At 37.2% G+C, this 21,778-nt stretch overlaps 1 protein-coding gene across 2 annotated transcripts in view; it reads right to left on the bottom strand.

The window, feature by feature from the left end:
* FHIP2A (FHF complex subunit HOOK interacting protein 2A) overlaps positions 1-21,778 on the bottom strand; it is a 36,254-nt gene that overhangs the window by 4,350 nt on the left and 10,126 nt on the right. Inside the window, exons 4-17 of one of the 2 annotated variants that reach the window (XM_052798375.1) lie at positions 19,880-19,984; positions 19,408-19,530; positions 16,819-16,857; positions 14,748-15,032; positions 13,683-13,879; positions 12,373-12,487; positions 12,191-12,267; positions 11,895-12,087; positions 10,489-10,658; positions 9,465-9,608; positions 7,634-7,724; positions 5,742-5,885; positions 1,224-1,364; positions 32-135 (exon numbers count right to left, since the gene is read on the bottom strand). In XM_052798375.1, coding sequence (XP_052654335.1) covers positions 32-135; positions 1,224-1,364; positions 5,742-5,885; positions 7,634-7,724; positions 9,465-9,608; positions 10,489-10,658; positions 11,895-12,087; positions 12,191-12,267; positions 12,373-12,487; positions 13,683-13,879; positions 14,748-15,032; positions 16,819-16,857; positions 19,408-19,530; positions 19,880-19,984 — 1,928 coding nt within the window. The remainder of the gene's footprint in view (positions 1-31; positions 136-1,223; positions 1,365-5,741; positions 5,886-7,633; positions 7,725-9,464; positions 9,609-10,488; positions 10,659-11,894; positions 12,088-12,190; positions 12,268-12,372; positions 12,488-13,682; positions 13,880-14,747; positions 15,033-16,818; positions 16,858-19,407; positions 19,531-19,879; positions 19,985-21,778) is intronic. The other variant, XM_052798376.1, reaches the window with a different exon arrangement.

Genomic DNA, 21,778 nt, shown 5'->3' with positions numbered 1-21,778 from the left:
GTCTTGGAGAATATGCAATATATTTACTCACATGGGCCCTTCCGGCTCCAAGCCCAGCAGGCGTTTTCTGACCAGCAGAAGTTTGGGAGTGAAATCTGGGATGCGCTGGATTCTAACCATGAGGTCCCCAACGACCTGTAAACCACAATGCCATCAACACATAAAACTAACACCTTTGCAGAGTGCCTGGCAGCAAGCTTAAATGACAGCCTTCAGTGCCCCGGATGCAGACCCACTTCAGCATCCTCACAGGCTCACAAAACAACATGCAGAGTAGCTGCTCTGCCCCAAAAAAGGGTGAGTGGGTGCAGAAAGTAGAGATACAAAAGGACAGGAACTCTTGAGCCTTACTAGCTGTTGCCATAAATAGTATTACTTATTTTAATTATGCCAACGATTAATTTGTCTTAGTAAATGTTGATGCAGGCAATTGACCAGTAAATTCCTGGGTTTAGGGAAAGCACAAGGGGAGAGAGTGAAGATTAGATTTTGAAATGGGAAGGGCTTCTGGGAAAAAGGGAGCTAAGCCCTCCGTTAGTACTGGGCAAGCATCATTAATAGGCTCCTGACCAGCTTAATAACAGCTGGTGCGTGGGGTAGGCTAGGGATCTCTGACTGAGAAGACTGCAGTGTGACAGGCACCCAGCCAGCACTTCTAGGATGCAGGTCTGGCAGGAAGAGATGGAACCAGAGAGGGAAAGAAAGAGGACTTTCGATAAATCCAGGACTTCATTGTCAAGAACAGCCTTCACCAGAAAAAAAAGAGGATGAGCAGAGATATTATTCCAGGCACAGGATATTCTGGAGTGTCCTTTGCTTGTGTGTGAATCAAAGCCATCTCTTTCCCATTCAGGTGCAAACCTGTACTCTGCCTGTTCTTACAGCACTACCCGACATTGCCTGCAAGTGACAATGTGACCTAGTTCACTTTAAAGCAACATCATTGCCAGAGGGCATATTTTGCATCTACACAATGAAACTAAGCAAACAAACAATTTTCAAGACATGCAGAATGAAAATAAATGCTGGGAAATAAATTTTCCAATGGTTTTGGTAGAAAATCCAAAATTCTGATTTTCAAATCGAGAGCATAAGTATCTATTTTCAATGAGAAGCCATTTGCCAACTTAAACTACCCAGCAACTACTACCACTAACTACAAAGTTACTAAATATATCACTGCTGTACAGCTATATGTAAATATTAACTGTGTGTTTACTCACCCTGACAATAACAGAGAAGAGAGACCTGCATCCAGAAGCTAGGTTTACATAAGGATCCAAAAGGTATTCATGTATATGAGGATGGGGAAACAAGGACAGTTTGGACAACACTGACGTAACTTGTAAATTTACATCATAGGGCTGCAAAAAAAGGAGAACACAGGGCTTAGTTATTTTCGTGCTGGCTTCTTTTCATCCAGCCAGTGTTTATTTAACTACTAGAACCTTATATGCAAAGTTATGAATAAATAAAGGTAAAAAGTTAGATTAGAAGACAGGCCCAAAACCTCTGCTTTCCACAACAGAAGAGATGTGAATATGACAGCTAGGTATTAGATGTTATTATCTGTATAATCGCTACAGTCACTTGAAGCTTTTGCACACTTGTTTATTGTAGGATAAGTCCTTCCTGTGAAACACTTCTTCAGCTCAGTAGCTAAACAAATAGCATAGAATCAGCCTAGGTTATATATATCTGCCTGCTTCTCCTGGATAACTATAAAGTGTATGAGCTCAGGAAACTCAGAAAGACAAATCCATGTTTATGGCTAATATGGTATTTCTCTTCTACTTTCTTTTTTCTTGGAAAGAACCATTGCAGAAGGCCTGGTTATCTTGTGGCAGCATGTTACGGGAGACAAGACAGTCCTAGGCTGGGAAAGCAGCATGAAATTCTGAGCTGCTTCTCTACCTCCTTTCTCCAAATCAACCAAATGGGAGAGGCAACACTGTCAGATGCTCTGAGTTGCTAATCAGTCATAAGGAAAAAATAGTACCTAACTTTCTAGGAAACAAAGAGTGCCTAGCTTAAAGGATTTTACCATTCCAGTGAGAAACTCATTTCCATAAAACCAAGTATTTTCACCATAGCTTCTTTATGTTCGAAGTACTTTTTTTTCCATCTTTGATTTTCTCATCACAGTGAAAACAAGCTGACATTTTAATTCAGCCCAACATTTGCAAACCAGGGGAATTTCCTTCCATCTATTCAGTGGTGGAACAGACTACATTGACAAGAGATGGACAGACATTCCCTTGGTACATCCCTATGCCAGTCTGAAGATGTTACCAACACCCAAATGGTTTAACTTAACCCTGTTGATTTTACCTGAAGTGGATTACACGGCCCTCATTCATTTCTTTGACTTATTGGCAGTAACATCTTCAGTGGCATAATCACATCTAGAAGAGGATGATTTCAAGGCCTCAAATTATCATCTTTATGCTCTCAAGTTAGCACCCCACTGAAAAATCAGAGAACAGATTCTTCTCTTTTCCAGACTGTAAGATTTGGAAGAATTCAGCTTCAGATTAAGACAGATATATTTAGATATGTCTACATGTCTAAGCTCGCATTAGCCTACTCAACAGAGATCTGACACTCGATACACTTGCCTACACACAAACATCTCGTGCCATCTCAGATGCTCAAAAGTATCTGCTGGTCTCTTGACAGTTCCACAGAGGGTGGATCCTGCAAGATCTGTGTTGTAACTGCAAGCTTGTGGAAATATCTTGGGCATCACAAAAATGGCAACAGGTACCTCAGTTCAGGCAACTGAGTAGAGCTTTTAGTCAATACAGTCAAGGAAGCTGAGATGGTGATTCACTTTGCACTAAAAGACACACCTACTTGCTTTTCAGTCTAACGGCTCCAGAGACTACTCGGGCTGTTCTGACAAAATTTCCACTGACTACATGTGGACACCTAACTAATATTTAGGTACCTTATTCCTGAATTCATTACTACACACTGTTGCATTGCAAAAGGAGTTGCCTTACAGATCTTTTGAAGTGAAAGCACGTATTTCTCCCAGTCAGTGGCAGTTATTTCTGTACTTGATATTCCAGCAACAGATTCATCCCAATCTTCTAACAAATGAAGCTTTCAGACCCTGGACCAGAGATGTTATAGGTAAAAGAGATCACTACATTTTGAGTTATTGTGGAAAAGTTACTCTGCAGACAGAGACACAAATTCCTTCCATAAATCCATTCCACTGCCTACCTAGCTGAACTGTAGAAGGTCTTTAGAGCTGTCTGAGTCAGTCAATTCATTAGGAAGCTTTGAAGCCATGAGCATTATCTGGTGTTCACAAGAGGAGAAAGAGACAAAGTAGTAACACGTGCTGCATTGTTCAGACAGATTGCTGTTGTGATTTGAACTAATTGAGAGCATTAAGGAAAGCTGCTTCTTCACACAGAGCTTTTATTTCTGTCCATGTCAGCAGACTTAGTAAGACAGCCTTATATCAGATAACATCCTAAAAAATTTCTCTGTAACTAAAAAGGTTAAAACCAGCAAAATTTGCAGTTCAGGAAATTCTTACAAAATTCTTAGGAAATGATCAGTTCCACAGAAATGTATAGTATTAACAGGAGGAAGAAGGTACTGCCTAGCAGATGAGGTACTGGATTTGAAAAGCCTTGAAACAAGTTACTTTACTTGTGTGCCTCAGCTGTCTTCTGTCAGAAACTAGGTTAATGATACCTGCCATCTCTGCAAAGTTTTCTGATATCTACTGATAAAAACTGGTAAAAACACAAGAACTACCTATAGTATTGTGACAAAGCAAAAAAGACATTGAACACAATCTGTAAGTAGTACTGTGTCCCCACTAAAGGCTTTTCAACATTTTTCACTTTGTCTGGACATTAGCACCAATTATGTCAACTTTGTCATTGACAGGACCCGGGTTTTGTTGTTTTGGGGTTTGGTTTTTTTTCTATGTGATTTATGTGTTTCACTATGAATAACCCCTAGGAATTTCAGTTTGTTTTTTAGGGCAGGGTTTTGGTACGATATAATAAGAATTTACCCCTTCTGTCTGATTCAGGCAGTTAATTTTAATTCTTCTGGAGTCAAGAACCATTTTTGACACCACAGATCGTAACACCTTGCTTGACTAACCCAAACGTGTGTCATGCTGACAGGCAGTATATCAACATGGACACTGTGCTTCCATGCCAGATGTTACTTTTGTTGTAATTGTACGTATCTGACACTCAGGTGTTTCTCAGGGAATGTAACTTGGGTTCTTTACTTTTTTAAATTTATTTGTCATTGGTCAGACAAGGCTTTCATATGCATGAGGCTTGTTTTTCCTAAGAGCTGATGATGCCCAGTTTTCTTCATGACTCTAATCTATAACCATTTCAGCTAGCGAAGTCTGCAGATTGTGTTTACTGGAGGCAGGACCCTGAGAATACACAATACAGCAATAAAAGTATTTGGCTTTCTTTGCTGACTTCTGAATTACAAAAGTTGGTACTCTTAAACTTCTTTCTCCCCTGAACACTCACAAAACTGACCTAGAGGCTACTACTGCATTTATGTGTTCAAATGGCTCTTGTCCTGCTTATGACCAGGAAATCTGGCACTACCACAGCTAATTGTTTATTCTGTAGACAGGTCCATGTGCAAAACAGAAAAGAATTGTACACAATTCTGAAACTGGTACTACTGCATCTGTAGCAACTCCAGCTGGTATTACAGTGAGGGTAATATAGACTTTCAGGGCTCATTTTCGCTAGCAAGAAAAGTTATCTTCTTGATCTAAAGCAGCAACATTGACTTGACTAACTTAAGTCCAGAGTTTAGAGAACGCAAAGAAAAATTAAGTTTTCACACCGGGCAACCTCCTTTTCACCTCCCTGAGCCTTCACTTCACTTCTCCCCAGAAAGACTAGGTCATGCAGGCTGGCTAAAGACAGAAACAAACAGACATCAGGAAAATTCACTTTTTTTAAATTCCTTTGTACTAATCTGGGTCTGACATGTCACATCTCCTTTTCAGAACAAAGAGCCAGTCAGATTATATCTCACTTGTTTGCCCTTGGCAGCTATACTTTTATTAGTTGAAAATAATCAAACAGGGAAAAAAACCTACTTTACATTGCAGATGGAAAAGGATACCTTCTAGAAACTTTCCATGCACTGATAACATTTTTTTCTAACTGTGAAAAAATGGGGGAAATGTTAGCAGTAATACACTAAGTTCTTTTCGTCTTACACAGTGACACAAACTGCTTCAAGAACACAACTTCAGATTGAAGTTCACACTGAAATGTGGCAGAAGGGAGCTGTACAGTATTTTATTTACTGAAAGATGTACATGCTTTTTAAGTGTAAATACTAGAAAATGAAAACAGAATCAGTGATGCTAGTACTGAAGGATTCCTAAGATACTATCTTACCCTCTTCTTTTACTTAAAGGATATTCTTGTCTTACTCATTAATTTATATTATATTTCTGGTCAAGAAAACATTTGGTACACAAAAAAAGTGGGTAACAAAGATAAGAGAGTTTTTATTCTCTACTTTTGTTAATTTGAGAATGCTGATCACTATAACATCCCGCAATCTACAGAGACCTGCACCAACGACATGGGACATTACACAATAATATGATGCTATAACAGACATCTGAGTGATGGGAATCCATGGGACCTTGGAGATGGGCCCTTCAGTATTGATGAAAGTATCAGAAATGGAATTCATAACCTGCTTTTCCTTACCTGATCAAGAATCCTGCCCATTCTTTCAAACAGGACTTTCAAGAAGTGTCCTTCAAAGAATGATGCTTCTAAATTGCACTTTTCCAAAGATCTGGGAGATCCAGGCCACTCCCACCGTAAGCAGATGACACAATAATCCCGGAACTAGAAAAAAAGTAGTGAGGAAAACAGATTCAAACCTCTATGGAAGCCATTTCTTTGCTTTTAATAGTCCATATGCCTTAAAACCATAATCTGTAGCTACATGAAAAATCTAAGCCTCAAAAGAACAGTCATTCTAAAATAAACATGATCAGTTTCTATGTAGGCACCTCATTTTCTTCTTGACAGTCATGCTATTAGGGTAGTTTCAAAGACACAAGCGGAGAACAGAGCTTCCAAAAAGCAGCTGGGGCCAAAACACAAAGCAAAGCCAACACCACACATCCTGATCAGGGTTCTTCAAAGCAGGAATTGCATTCATATACATTCTTGTTGTCAGTACATTACCACACATTCACTGTATTATGTGTAGCTTATCTTCCTATCCAATCTATATTGCTCCCTAATTGCCAGTACAGGAAAGACACATGTATATGCAGGAGATACAACTGAAAAAAGTACTTCAGGGCTTCCTCTTCCCTCTCTTTGTTTCCTGTCACCAGTAACAGTCTTTCTCAACCTCTGCCTCTGCCTCTGACTTGCTGTGGGCTGCCTGATGTCTCACTTTCAAGGAACTATACCTTGAAAGGAGTGAAGGTTATAGCAGTGAAAAAAAGGAACACTGCAATAAACAGAAGCAAAAGAGAGACAAAACAGAATTCAGAAATTCTTCACTGCATGTAGCTTACCTGCTTGTGCAGGCTTCCAGGAATAGAAATATGGAAGCAGAACAGCTATTCGGATGTAATAACAGCAATAGGCAGGGCTATTCTTAGGGGGGAAATATTTTAAGAGTAGCCATATCATTGTCAGGAAGTGACAGAAACCAATTCTGTTCTCTAATAACTCCCACAATACTCTTTTTCCCAAGGCATGAAAGAAATACAAAGATGATATGTGTTTTCGGGCATCCAAGAATAGAACATAGGGGAATTTTACATCAACCTTTGTTTCCTTAGTATCTATTATCTATTCCCTTTCTTTTTAGGATAGACTACAGATAAAACAATATAATAAATACAGAAATCCAAGCTTCCCATCTTAAACTGCTGATATCATAATTCAGAGGTTATGGAATTTTTGAAGTACCTACTAAATATAGCTCTCTCAGCTACTCTACTCCTTTGCATAAATTTCTCTATTCTAGAAGATGCACAGGCTTCAATAAGAAAGCTGCAAATGAACAGTGATTGTCCTCTGACCAAGGAAACTTTAGATCATGTTTGTACAAACAAGTCTCACATTTATGTCAAAACAGTAAATCATAAAGCTTACCCTACTGTCGTAGGGTACCTACCTACCAAAACTCCCAACTTCAAACCTGAACGTCTTAGGCCGCACATTCCCTGTGATAAGCCTCTATTTTTAAAGGCCCAGATTGTATAACTCCTATGCAGCATTTTAATTTCCCTTTAGTCCTTTCAAACAGCTTGGCAGGCAATTCTCCAAGAGAATGCAGATAAATGCAAAAGCAAATTAAGAATCTATCTGCAGTTCGGATCTTCTCTCAGTGTGTTTGTTGTATGAATATTAATGCATTTAATGTCATCCATTATTCCCACTAGAGTAATACAAGGTGGATTCACCATCAAAAGATCTCCAAAGGTAAGTTTTCATTAGAAAATATAAATTTAATTTTCCCATTTTCCATTACCAAAGGATGCATTTAGTAGAACTATTTATAGAACCATTTGTATATTCTCATAAGCATTTCAAATTCTCAAGGACTAAGGAAGACTTCACTGACTTACTTGTCTGTGGGCATCTCTGAGGTAAGTATCATAACCTGTACCCTCCACATGGTATGATGACTTAGCTTCATCAGGTACAAGACAGAGAAAACTAAAGAGAAAAAAAGTACATTAATGAATATCTATAATCCACAGAGCACCAGATCAATACTTTCTCATCGTCTGTAACAGTGTACACAATACTGAATTGTCTGGCCAATTAATCCACAGATTCTACCATAACTTTATGTGAAGAACTGAGAATACAAAATCTATTTAAGCGCACCTATTCTAACTACTGTTCATAATAGCAAGATATATACTTCAGAACTTTTGTATCTAGCACTAGAGGTAAAAAACTCAGTGGAAGCATTTTCTGAGAATTAGCAGACAGACTGGAGATGAAAAGGTATAGTCATAACCAGGTCAAGTATTTGCTAAAGGTCAGACTCCATCTTACGAGAGCATATGGAAAATTTACTGAGGAATAAATGAGCCAAAAGAGAAGAAGAATTACAGTTAAAAACCTTCTTAACCTACTGCATAGGCAGTTTTATTTACCATAGTTTGTTGTGGTAAAAAATGAACATCTAAGAACATACAGGAATATTTGCATATAAATGTCGCAGTTACAAATATCATTGCCTTTGCCCAGGTATGTAGTGCAAATACTATATGTCCTTATTACTTCACCAATATCTGACCTAAAAAGCATAAGGAAATTCTGAATCTTATTAGAGAGAACTGTCTTTAAAAAATAAATATGAAACCCTAAAACTTCTGGGCAGCAAAATAAAACTCAGCCTTCAGACCCTGTTTCCAAATTTCCGCTTTCTCCACACCCCAAGAACTGCTGGAGGATCCTGTAAGATTTATATGCAGAAATATGTAGTAGCTGACTTTTCGTGTAGAGTTATCTTACCTGAAAAAATACAAATTTGCAAAACACTGCAAATCCTGAAAACATTTCTATTCACTGATGAAGATTACATGAGGTGAATTTAGGAGAGTGTTATTTGCGTCTTTGCTCCAAACCATGTCCACCATAAACTATATATAGCAGTACTGGGGGAAAGAGGGCAAGAAGTGACTATGCCATTCTATGCTGACTGTCCTTGGGCTGTTTGCTTCCTTTGGCTAACACCTTTGATTATTTCTGGGTAAGTAGATAGGTCAGCACTGAAATACCAGCACTGAAATACCAGCATTGCTTTGCTACTGTGTATTAACAGAGCAAACACATTTGTCCTAATGCTAGCTGCTAAGAGAATTACCATCACTAAGTTGCTTAGAGCAGAGCCTGTCCTCTTTGTGATATCCAATTTGCAGTATGTCTAACATGCACAAAGGTATGTTACAGGTGACAGAGGTGCCCCTTGATTTTCAAGGAACAGAAGGTTATCTCTAGCATGGCAATTATTTACTTTTATATATTTGTTTAAGGAACTTGGAAGTTTGAGGGGTTTTTTCCCCCTAAAATGTTTATGGCAAGACTCCCCACACTTCTCCAGGAAGGTCAAGTCCTGTAACAGCAGTTTAAGTATAGCAAGTATTTTTGAGAAAAGAAAGTTTTATAAACAATGAGGCTTTCATCATTAATTCTGAGTATTCAACTAGACTATTAGCTTTAAAGTTCTTCTGTTTTTCTCATTTATGTTGAATTATTTTTACTTATTGTAGGCTCTAATCTTTCAGGAATAACTTTCTGATAAAATGCCACATAATTTCCTTCTGTGAAGTCATTTTACCAGCTGGCACAGAATAACATTCATTACAGGGTACATTTAATTTGCACAGTGTGTGCAGACACCCACACATTCAGAGATTTCTTTAAGTGTTTGTTTCAACTTACCTATTTACAATTTTATGAACTTCAGTCTTCCCATCATTTTTTGGATGTTCTGGACTGACAGGTGGAGAAGCACTGAGCCACTCTTGAGTTGATAATGTGTTATCTGGAGACAGATCAGTAAATAATGGATCTTCCTCTAGGTCTCTGTGAGATTATATTAGACAAAAACATAATCATTCACAGAATGTCATGGAAGGCAGGAAACTCTCTGGGTAAAGAAGCATGCTTTCTATTTTTCTTCTCTGAACAACTAGGATGTTTTCCAGAACATTACCATATGCATATGTTTTTACCTAATTAATATGCAGAAATACCAACCTTTACAAATGCCCAACAAACTTGGTTTTGAAGAAAAATGATACCTTCTTGATCTGAACAACAGAGTACACATCTTTGACTCGTACAAAATCACTGCATTAAATCATTTAAACTCTACCCACATTTTTTACATGAGATAAGAGTTATACTCCAGCAAATTATAAGACTATTTTAGATGACTCAGAAATATCTAAATTAACATACCTAAAATAGCTGGTGTGACTAGTCCTTACCACTCCATCAGTAAAAAAAGGAGTTACAAGAGTTATATAGGGTATTGAAAAGGATTTTACGTAAAGTGGCCCAGAAAAGTTCTTCCATCAAAAAATGATTCAAGAACATAAATGTAAGCAAGACACCTAAGTGCCTGACTTCAAGAATAATCTCATTGAAAACAATACAAATATACATAGACTTAAGCTAGGTAGATGCATAAGTAAATTGATATATGAAGACCTTTGAGTGCCTATTGTTCTGGAAAGAGGTTATTGATAATTTTAGCTTTTCTGTTACTGTTCTAAAAATTTCCATAAGTTGCTGATATAATAATTTCTGCATCACTTTATGGATATGGATTAATACATACAGCACTCAAAGTGTTATCTCTGCTCACTTTTTTTTCAATTACTGAAAAAAACCCGTTTTGCTCTAAAAATAAGGATCCAAGTTAGCTGTTGTGAAAACTTCCCTAAAAAAAGAAACTTACACTGCTCCTGCAATCTGTCCATTCTCTACCACATCTTTATCTTCTTGACAGAGAGGCTTATATTCCATATAGTTTCTTTCTTCTAAATTTCTCAGAACCAAATTATAAAGAATGTGCTCATTGGGTTTTTGCAAAAGGTGCTCAAACATTCGTAAAGTCATTATGCTGATCTGCAACATAAAAAGTAAGAATTCAATAAACTGATGCACCACTGCCTTATGCTTTTTGTCTTATATCTGGTTTGTACATCCTAGAACATTGCGATCACTTATTTACATTATGGAAGGAAGCAAAAATCCTAAGCAAAATTAGGAAATTGTTATGCTGAATGTGGTATAAACATGGGTGAAGAGTTCACACACATTGGAAAATCAGTATGTGGATGTATTTTGTCACTGTAAAACAAAAACTGTTGTAAAATCTGCCAAAATAACAATACAAAGAACATCCAGGGAACTTACAACTTAGCTTTCCATATTACAATCAGATCCATGCTGGAAGACAGTTATCATTGTGCAAGTGACACACAGAATAGGACTTAAAAGTTAATAATAAATACGCAGAATAAAACAAAGTAATCCTGGGATATTGTGACTAGAATATAGGCTAAGATTTTTACATGGAGATATTATGTAGGCTTTCAAAAGGAGACTGACTTTAAGCAATGCAGAGACAGTTTTTAAAGACAGCTTTATAGAGCTTAGCTTTGCAAAGATCAACTAATTTATACAGATAACACATTCTGACAGCGTGTGCAGGTAAGCATCCTGAAAAAAATGGGTATGTGAAGGCACAGATCTGTATTTCGGGCAAGCTTCGTTTTTATTTGAAAAAGTAGAGGGTGGAGGTTGTTTCACAGAAAAAATGAAACAAGCAGCTCCTGAGGAGGGATTTTACTGAAGTAAGTTATTTTAACAACGTTTACTGTGTGATAAGTGCTTGAAGTTATTGTATCAACTTTTAATTGGCATTGTGTATATTCTCTGACCACACTTATGTTATATAAAAAATAATAAGTTTTTAACTATACCTTATGTGATAACATGACAGAATTGACACAACATCAAAAATAACAGTGATGCAACATATAACAAAGCATGAATTAAAATGCAATTACAGAAACCGATTTTGCCCTATCTTACAGATGAGCAAGCCTAACTAGATATGCATAGGGGGCAAGCAAATTTAGCAAAGAATCTTTATTAATGGGAACAATGTGCTAGCTGGAGAAAAGAGCTTGACTGTCATTTTCTAAAGAGAATTTGTAGGCCTGGCAGTCAGAACTCTTTTCCTTGGCAAAAAAAGTTAGCTGACACAAATATGAAAAAACCTCACAATGGCATTTTTACAGACTCTATGCAAGACAACTGGCCAGAAGACATTATTATATCATTATCACTTCTCACCTCATCAGAAATATGATCACAGTGTTCAATTAACCTGTGTCGCAATGGATGTCTGTTGATATCTGTCAAAGTTTCTGGCTCTCTCTGTTCTCCAAGTATAAAATAAACTACTTCCTGCAGCAGGACATCTGAAGTCACTTGACGAACAATGCGATGCAATAGTGCAGTTGATGTGAGGATTCCAATCTCTGAACTGAACAAAAAATTTCATGTCAGATATGTAGTGCATTTCACCTGAAAAAAAAATCAGCTTGATTCAGATTCTGTTCCGCTGTGTCTTGTAGGATGCTACTCACGTTTGCATCAGCTGGGGTTCCATAACATCAATGAAAAATCGTTCCCGCACAGCTTTTGCCATAGCAACAGCAGCAGTCTGAAACAAAAGTACAAAATGGTATGTCTCAAACTCAAAAGCTATGAAACAACTGGAACTACTTATTTGCTGAATATATTTGTATCATCTGTAAACATTCCAAACCTTTTGTGCTTCTTTGATGAGTTGATCACAGTAGTCAAACCATGAAAGAAACGAAATCAATGCTCTTTTCCCTGGAAAAGCAGATGCATCTTCTTTGTGGCTATAGGAATCCAAACTAGGGAACACAGGGAAAAATACTTATTTCGTCTACAAGTAATTGAAGAGTCTTGGACTTTATTCTTATTGAACTTAACAGAGTAATTAATGATCTACTTGCAAAGAAGTGAACATTAAAATAGCTTTTCTGCCAGTCTCTACTAATCTGGCAGTGCTATCATTACACGTTTTCAGTGGCATGCTAAAGGATATAAAGTATGTACAGCAGAACTCTGTTTGGTTAAGTATTTCTTGAGTCAGAAGGGAAAACTGATCACCTAGTTTGTTCTCCTAGGAAACACAGACCACAGAAACTGAATCAATAACTCCTGTAGTCAGAGAACCATAAAATGAAGGCAATTGTTCTTCTCTACTCTGTAAGCAACCTCAATCAAGTCCACCAAAACCACACAGCGTATACCTGAACTAGATTGTATCTTCCAGAAAAAAACACGTCTCTCAATTTAAAGGCTCTAAGGAACAACAAATTCACCATTTTCTTTGGTAAAGCAGTCCAATAATTATTTATCTCACTAGTCAAAGTTGTGTGTTTTTCCCTTCTAACTTCAAACTCCAACCACCAGAAATTTTGGTAGGTATTTTGCAAATAACCTACTTTTTGTCTCAGTACTAATAGATCACGAGCAATTCGTAATAATGAAAGCAGTGTGGGGAAGAGAAATGTTTTGAGAATCTAACATGCAAGCAGTTAGGATAACAGGCATGTGTCTTTTGCTTCATGCTGATGAGTTATGCAGTAACTCTTTCCTTCTCCTTTTTTTACTGCAAAAATTTTGCAACAACAGCCTGTTATCAAAAACACCCTTCCTGCCCCCTGCAGTAGCTTACAGTGCTCACTGTGTACAGTGAAAAGTTTGTTTCCTAAATCCTTGACGTTTGAACAAGAAAATAATCTGTACCTGATACTACAGCTACATCACCACAAACTGCTAACGTAATTCAGTGGAAAAACTTGCCCCCTGAGGAATCTCTGCAAGGGACTGGCAGACAAACCTGGCCCCATGTCAGAAATCATGTGTACACTGGACGCCTGAAGTTGTACCGCTATGCTCCAGCTGGTATCTCAGCCCTGCTCTTGATACTTTAGCATGGGGGTGTGAATATTTTACACATCTTATCTACCTATAGAAAATTAGTTTCAGGGAGGGGTGTAAAATCACCTTGGGTATTAAATACAAAAATAAAATTCTTACCCCCAGTTAATTGCCTCCACTGTTTCAATGTCTAAGGGATCCAGTGACTGAGGCAGGGCTTTGTAGAGGGTGGCCAGCCTGTCTGTCAACAATTCACATAAACAAGTGCTTTGAGTCAGGCACTTGGCAGCTGCTGGTTCTGGCAAACTCACCAAAAGCATGAGGCCTTCACAGGCCTTCACTGCTATCCGGCCGTCCTGGCAGAAGGGCATGGAAGAATTAATCAGAGGGTGAATGAAGCTCACTCGAAATCAAGAAGCAAACATCTCCCAAATAAAACCTCTCCATTCCCCCCCAGTGAGTGAATGCATTTATTTTTGTTGGCTTTTCAGTCATTAAAACTTAATTCTAGTGAATTTGGATGATAAAAAATAAAGAATCTCACCTGAATCCATGTCAAATACTAAGAATGCAACTGCAACCTTCAGGTTGACAGAACTAGAGCTGTAGGTCAGCTTAAGACCAAGATATTAGACAATGTAAACTATCATTTAACAATAATAAGGTACATCAGTAGATTCGGTTTTCTGCTCTCAATACTGCTGTAGCAATTACAAGCTTACCCAACCCTCCTCTAAGTTTTTTGAAAGAATCTGAATATGAATTTGAGGATGGAGCTGGGTAAGACATACAGCAGTTGTTTTTAAAAGAAATCAAACCTCTAGAGATAGCCCAGTGCCTTTACAAAAAAAAGTGGGTTTGGTTAAGTCAGTACAATTGAAAGTAGTTTTTTAAATATTCTACTGTGGTGTATTTAATCTAATGATTATCCTGCGTAGCTTGTCTGTGAAACATGCAACATCCTATACAAATCGCTCAAAACCCACTTACATTACCATCAACAAACTTAATATTAATTTTCTAAAATGATATTTTTACTTTAATCTGAATTGGCAAAGAAAATTGCCAATTTACAAAAACTGCCTGCAAAACAAACCTTGTTTTACTTTTTATTTTTAAAATACTGTGTGTACATACATGTGTATTCACTCTCTCTGCCCACTTCACACAGCATCCAGACTATTTCATTTGATCACATTAAACAGAACAAAAAAAACAACTCACGGGACTTTTAGTGAGGTTTAGTAGAGAATTCACTAAATTATAGTCTTGATTTGGACAAACAGTGGAGGACTCGGGTGATGATGTGACATTTAGTTCATCCAGACTGAAAGACAGATCATCTGCCTGTTGCGGGAGGTCATCTTCCTTCTCCATTTGCTCCGCTCCAGCAGCACTATGTATTTCTTCAGGCTGTCCCGTGTCTGTTGTCGAAGAGTCTTGGCCTTTTAGCATGTCTTCTGTGATTACACTTGCTGATCCTTTGGAAGCCATTGCTTTTAACTTACTCTGCAAAGCATTTTTTGGAATTACACAGTTGAAATTACTGTTCATCCTGAAGCAGAAATTCACTAAATGCAAATTTTTTACATCAGCATTTTAAGTAGTCCTCTACAAGGCTGGACACAGTAACCATGTAGAATGTAATGGGTTGCAGGAGCTTGGCAGCTTTTAAACCTGTAACATTTTTTAATTTGCTTAAATTTCTCTTAAGCCCTGTACCATTTTGCTTCAAGGCTGAATATGCCATTTACAAAGAGATGGCAACTTTTTCTCTCCACCACTGAAAGCACATATTCACTTCATTTGCCCACTATTTGATAGAAGTTTTTCATTTACCTTATTACTGCACCTTTAGACCTTAGCACATACTATAAAACATCCCTTTCTAGATCAAGGCCTCAAATTCATCTAATGTCTGAAACACTATTTCCTGTTGGAGTCATACAATTAAACTCAATCTAAACTTTGTGAGACTTTATCTTCAACAGGAAATGGAAAAACACGTCTTTTGTGACAGCAGAGTACTCTCAAGTTGTGTTTCTCATGAAGAAAAAGTTGAGTAGATTGAATGGAGAGAAGATATTGGAAGTCAGCATTGGGCGCTGGATACTGTAACAGATCACAGAGAAACTTCTCGGAAGCTACAAAGCATCTCTACTTAGCCTGAAAGAAAGCAACCCATCTGTCTTCTCATAAATCTGTCTCCAGCACATAAGAAGACATTTAAATTTGTGCTTTGTGATACCAAGAAGAAACTCACAGCAAGGCAAGAATTTAGTGTTCTTCTGGCACAAGCACAGGTGAATAATACTTTAGTAGAACCATAAATTAGACTTCAGCACAAGACATTTTTTCAAGTGAGTACAGTAGTGAGATTATAAATCCAAATGGTTACCCTTCTCTATGATAACACCAAAATTATTACAAGTATATCTCAAGCATTAATAATTTAAAAGAGTAACCATTTGGGGTTAATGGCGTTTAGTACATACAAACCAGCAGGGACTAACTACATGACAGTCTCAGGCAGCAAACTAGAGAACTGCTGTGAATGCTTGCTTGATTGATGTGCATTCAGTGTGGAGAATTTGTACCGAATGTTGTGATACACTCATATAACCAATTCCCTGGAGAGGCAACCCAGTGGTAAAAGCAGCATACTGCATGCTATAAAATAAATATGATTTTTGACTACAGTAGAAAAATTACTCCTTCAACATATATATATATTTTTTTACAGTGTGAAATGTGTAAGGCTGCAAAGCAACCAAAATGTGTCTGTCTGAACCATGCCTGTCTATCCCTAAATCTTCTAAAGTCTTCCAGTATCCTCCCATATATTTTATCAATACACACGAATATCTGAATCACAACGATGAGCCCTGCACATAAAGCAGAACTAAAGGCTGGAACTGCATTTCAGTCCTGGATTATACACTGTTTCTGGCACTAGTCAAGTAGCAGGCAGGGCTGCCAAAGAGAAAAGCTACTTTTTTCAAAAATTAGATAATATTTTGTAAAATACTTATTTTATCTCACACCGGCCTATTACCTCATGTCTGGACTCTTCTGTCATTTGAAAGAACATAGTTTGTTTAGCTAAGGCATCAACGAGAAGACCTAAAATATATAAATGTATAAATGCCCCTAGAAATTTGTCCATAGCTCATTACTGTCACATTGGCAGGTGACACAAAGCAGCCTGTACATTGAACAACACACGGGCAGAAGTTTTGCATGTATTTAAGCTTCCTATTGTCTAATCATGCAATTCTGCAGCTTAGCTGCTCACCTGCCTCCTGTAAAGGTGCAAAACAGGATCCTGAATGACCTAATAGAAAAGGTTTCATAAAACACATATTCAATGCTTTCTAGGCAAAGTACTCCTCTAAGTGAATTCAGCATCAGCAGAGAGCAGACAATATAAAAATACATTTTTATGGTTTTGTGATATGTAATTATCAGAGTTTCAAAATCTGTGGTGGATGATGCCATGTCTAAGTTCAGACAGATTTAAAAAGAATTCTGTGAAAAAATCAAGTGATATCACAGCTAATGACAATCTCTACTTAATTCGTGGTGAGATATATAAAGCTGGTAATTTGTAGTAATGAAAGTAGAAATGAATAGTGAAACTATTGTTCATTTTATAAAATGAAGGTACGACTTTTTAATGGACACTATATTAGAACTTGTTTAAGGTCTCAAGAGCAGAAACTGAAACACAGAGAATCAAGTGTCCCTTTGGATGGAACAATCAGTTGCAACGAGTATCTTGCATAAGATGGGATGAGATGAGATGAGATGGGGTAACTAAGGAATAAACAAATAAGGAAAAACATGAGGTAACAAGTTTAGCATAAAATAATGACTGAAAGAGACCTGGTAAGTCAAACATTCCTATGTAAGTTCTTTCTCTCTACCCAAGAACACGAAAAACTCAGTTTAAAGAAAAGAATAAATTAAAGCCAAAATAAAATCAGTATATGGATTTTAAAGATTTAAAAAAGTAGAATGCAGTTCTTCCAGTTCTTACTTCTGCAACAAAAGTAACTTTCCCAAGAGATAGGGGTATGCCACATAGCCTTATTGGTTAAGCAACATAGGTGAACGATTTTACTAAAATATAAACAGCATTCTATCAACAAACTATTTGATATAGAATCATACAGAGGAAACCCTAGGTTTGTACATAATCAGATTTTTATTTTCATAAAATACTGTAGAATCTGAGCAGGAAAAATCAAAGAAGGAAGCAAAACTAACAGTTACAGACAGACTGCTTTGGAGAGATGTATCTGCATTTTAGTTTATAAGCACTGGAGATTTGAGAGAGGAATGCCACACAGAATTCTGTAAATCTACCCTTTCATGCATTTGAAGGTCAGAAACAACTATCAAGTCACAACAATAGCACCTCTAAGAGGCATAGATGTGAACAACCAGAATATTTTATTCTAATAAAGGACAATTCTGCACCCCAAGTACCTTATCTGCAAACAATTATCAGAAGTTGTGAAGACATATGCCTTAGGCTACGACGTTGAGAATAATGTTGTGAAGGAAACAGAAGCTACAAGAAATGTTCTTCAGCTTGCCTGAATTCTATAGCCAGCATTTTGTGAAACTAGAGATCTCTTTGAAATTTGGAGTCATCTGGTTTTCCATGTCTTATTTTTAATACTGTAATCTTGCTATTTTGGGGAAGAACACTAATGTCTGATGAAACACTTGTGGTTCTTATGACTGGGGTTCTCGGGTTTGATTTCAAGGGCATTATCTGAGTATAAGAATCATTCAGAGGGTTCTTTTCAAACCATACAACTTACACAAATGACATTAAAGGTAATCCTGGTTTGGACTTCTACCATATTCTGCATGTAACATATCTAGTAGTTTGCTTCTCAGTGCTTTTAATGTTTAAACACTAACTTTTCAAGCCTTAACGCCATTTCTACTGCTTGTACAGCTACAGTGGATACAGTGGCAATCAGGGTGGTATTTAATTAAGGTAAAAATAAACTCAAGATGGATTCCTTACTACTGACTTAAAAGTGATATTAATATATTCAATGGAAAATAATGTATCTTTGCAGTTTAGCAGCCTCTGCTGTTACAGATCTTGCTTGCAGAAAGCCTGTAAAATATTCCTAGAGGATGCTATAGCTACATCTTTCCACCTATATATCACATGCTTAATAGATACGGTGTCACCATAGGAAACATTAAAGTGGGAGCAGGAGGCATTTCTAAATGGACTTTTATAAATTAAACTTTTATATGCTCCTTCTAAATAGGAACAGAAAGTCAGTCTAGAAATTCTTTCTCCTCCTACTCTGATTTCATCAATGCCACATGTTAAGTTCGAAGCGGGAGTAAAGATATTTGGCTTTCTTACAGATAGAAAATAATGTCATATTGTAGATTGTGAGCTGGCACTGCAGCTAGACCATATGTGCCACTACCAAATAAGGGCCCAATCCTGCAGAACACTTAGCAACTTGCACGGTTTCAATGCCCCATGCAATCTGTCCCTTAGTCTTTATTGGGCTGAAGACAAAACATCAGAAATCCAAGGTCTCCCTCACACAGTGTTCTACATTACAATTCATATCCCTACTCTAAAGGCACTTTCACTACAAAGGATAAGGTCCTCAGGCAGGTATATTTGTGAGCCCTGAATGAAATTCTAGTAAAAATAATCAGATGTATCAAGTCACTGGCAGCAAAAAAAAAAAAAAAAATACTTCTAGTATCACAGGAAAAAAATCACAGAGTGAATGAAAACTAAGCTATGAAGCATAATGTGATACCTCCAGTTCTCTATTAGATGTTGTCTGTGAGTAAATACACCTGGAAAATTTTTATTTGATTTACGCACCTCAAGGAAGAAGTTGACCAGGTATGGATCCTGTTTCAGCTTTGCACATACTATACAGAGAAACTGAATTTCTTCATTTTCTGTTGGCGTTGCCAGAACTTCACCACACAGCCTGATTAATTTCTGTCACATAAAGAAAAATGAACAATTAAGACAGAGAATAAGTTATAGCTTTTTCTAGGAATGATGGACTGAGTTCTTTTTCTATACACATACTACAATGACGTATGATTATTGACTTGAACATTTGCTCTAGATTTAGATTGCTGTGAACAGGATTTCTTTATTACTTATGATTTGCATTGCAGTGGCAGTTCAAGGCTCTAATCATCAATACATTAAAACTGATATTGCACTTGAGCAGTTTCTTTAACTCACTTGAAAATGGAAGAATTAAAGATAACATTAGCTACAGCAGAATAAGAGAAACTTGTCATGCCAAAACATAGTTTACTGAAAATTTGAACAGTACCTGCACTGGCCTGTGCACATTTATGTGGGGAAGAAGAGGTTGCCGTATTCTTCCAAGAAGTTTTGTGTAAAAAGCCAAAACTTGCTGTTTCATTCCTGGAGGACACTGAAACAAAAACAGATGAACAATAACAAAAACATAACAAATGTGGAGAGAAACATAGATGCAAATTTGCCACTCAAAATGGCTAATTAAACAGCGATAATTTATCCAAAAGTATTTTTTAAAAAAATCATCATCTGTTAACATACTACTTTTATTGATATTAACAGAGATCAACAAAAAATGTTGCATCTCGTTACTGTTTTCTTTTTCAAATTATTCATACTTTCAGTTAATTGCTCTAGTGCAGACTTCTACTAATCTTTCCAGGAAATATTCCCTATCAATACAGTGATAAGGGGAAATTAACTCTGAATTAAATGGCTGCAGGTCAGCTGTCTTTTACGGTACTGTGCCATGAAGTCCAGCAATTCAGTGAGTCAGTACTTGTAAATATACGATGATAAACTATAAACATCTTAATGTCTACAAAAGGTTTTTTAAATTCATGAGCAATTAACCTTAGACAGATAAAGCCTTTATAAATGCGCAGATGTTCCAGGACAAGAGAAAGCTGTTGTCTTCCCTGAGATTCAGCAGAATGTAAATCACAAACATCTGTGGAACATCCAAACCCTTGTCCTACTATCCCTCATGCATCATGCCACATGAAAGTACTTTCCTATCTCCGCGAGATCCGATGGCTTGTGGTCCTTTATATACCTTTGTTTCTAGCTAAATCCCCCCTGACTCTAATGTGTTCTACCATGTTAATAAATGCTGTTATTTCATAGGTTAATTTTAATCCACATCATTTCCCTCATCTGGTTCACTGCACAGGTGAATGGAGCATGGGTGGCAACAGCCAGGAATGACAACTGCCTAAGATGGTTCTCCTTCCAAGGTAATTATGCCTAGATTATTAATCCCCAATTATCACTGAGTTGTCAAGCAATCCATTGAAAAGAATGGCAAAATGTGTACCATCAGGGTGCGTCTACAATAATAAGTCTAAGTGATTGCTGTGAAAGGATATTGTTCTTTTTGCAACAGATCTTTGCAACATCTTGCAAGCATGAACTGTGTGTTTACTTCAGATGTATCAACTCACAGGTGACGAAGTATAAAGACAGGCTGTATAGGAATTGCTTGTACAGGCATATTTGCATAAGAGCAAAATGACTTTTCTCAACTCTTAGAAACATACTACTAATTACCTGCTTCACATATGTCACCATTTCATCTTGGTTTCTTGACAAAGTTTACAGATTACTGAACGAGCTGTATTTCTGAGCAAGTATTTTCAACACATCAGGTATCTTAGCCTGATCACAGGACAGCTGTTACAGTAACAGAAATTGTAGAGGTCTGGTCCTTCCAGAGCAAGGAACATCCCAGGCTCAGACAGCTGGTACCCTACATTGTCTATATATGTAAAATCAAGTAGATTAAAAACTCATGACAACATGTCAAAGACTGACTGAGAATGAAACCATGGAGAGTTCCATTTATCCTTGGAACACAATACACCATACTTTCCTAACTGCATCTGCACCATGATACAAAAAGTTCTAGCACAAGGGCTGCCAAGTTAATTCCCCCCATGATCCATCCAACCCCATACATTTCAGCTTGTAAGTCTGCCAAGAGAGATAGCAACAAGAATGCACCAAGACTATGAAGCTGATTTCACAGGTGCCACAAAGCAGAAATGAGAAGAACCAACATTGCCAAGGGCTGCATTCATACCAAAGACTCGGATGTGAAAGCTGTCTGGGGATCAGCTTAAATTAATGCTTTCTGACATGGTAGTCTTTCTGAGCAATAACTCATCACATTCAGAAAAATTAAACAAAA

The sequence above is a fragment of the Harpia harpyja genome, chromosome 10 (assembly GCF_026419915.1).
Source record: "Harpia harpyja isolate bHarHar1 chromosome 10, bHarHar1 primary haplotype, whole genome shotgun sequence".
In the NCBI taxonomy this organism is placed as follows: domain Eukaryota; kingdom Metazoa; phylum Chordata; class Aves; order Accipitriformes; family Accipitridae; genus Harpia; species Harpia harpyja.
This window is presented reverse-complemented; position numbering and strand designations above follow the sequence as displayed.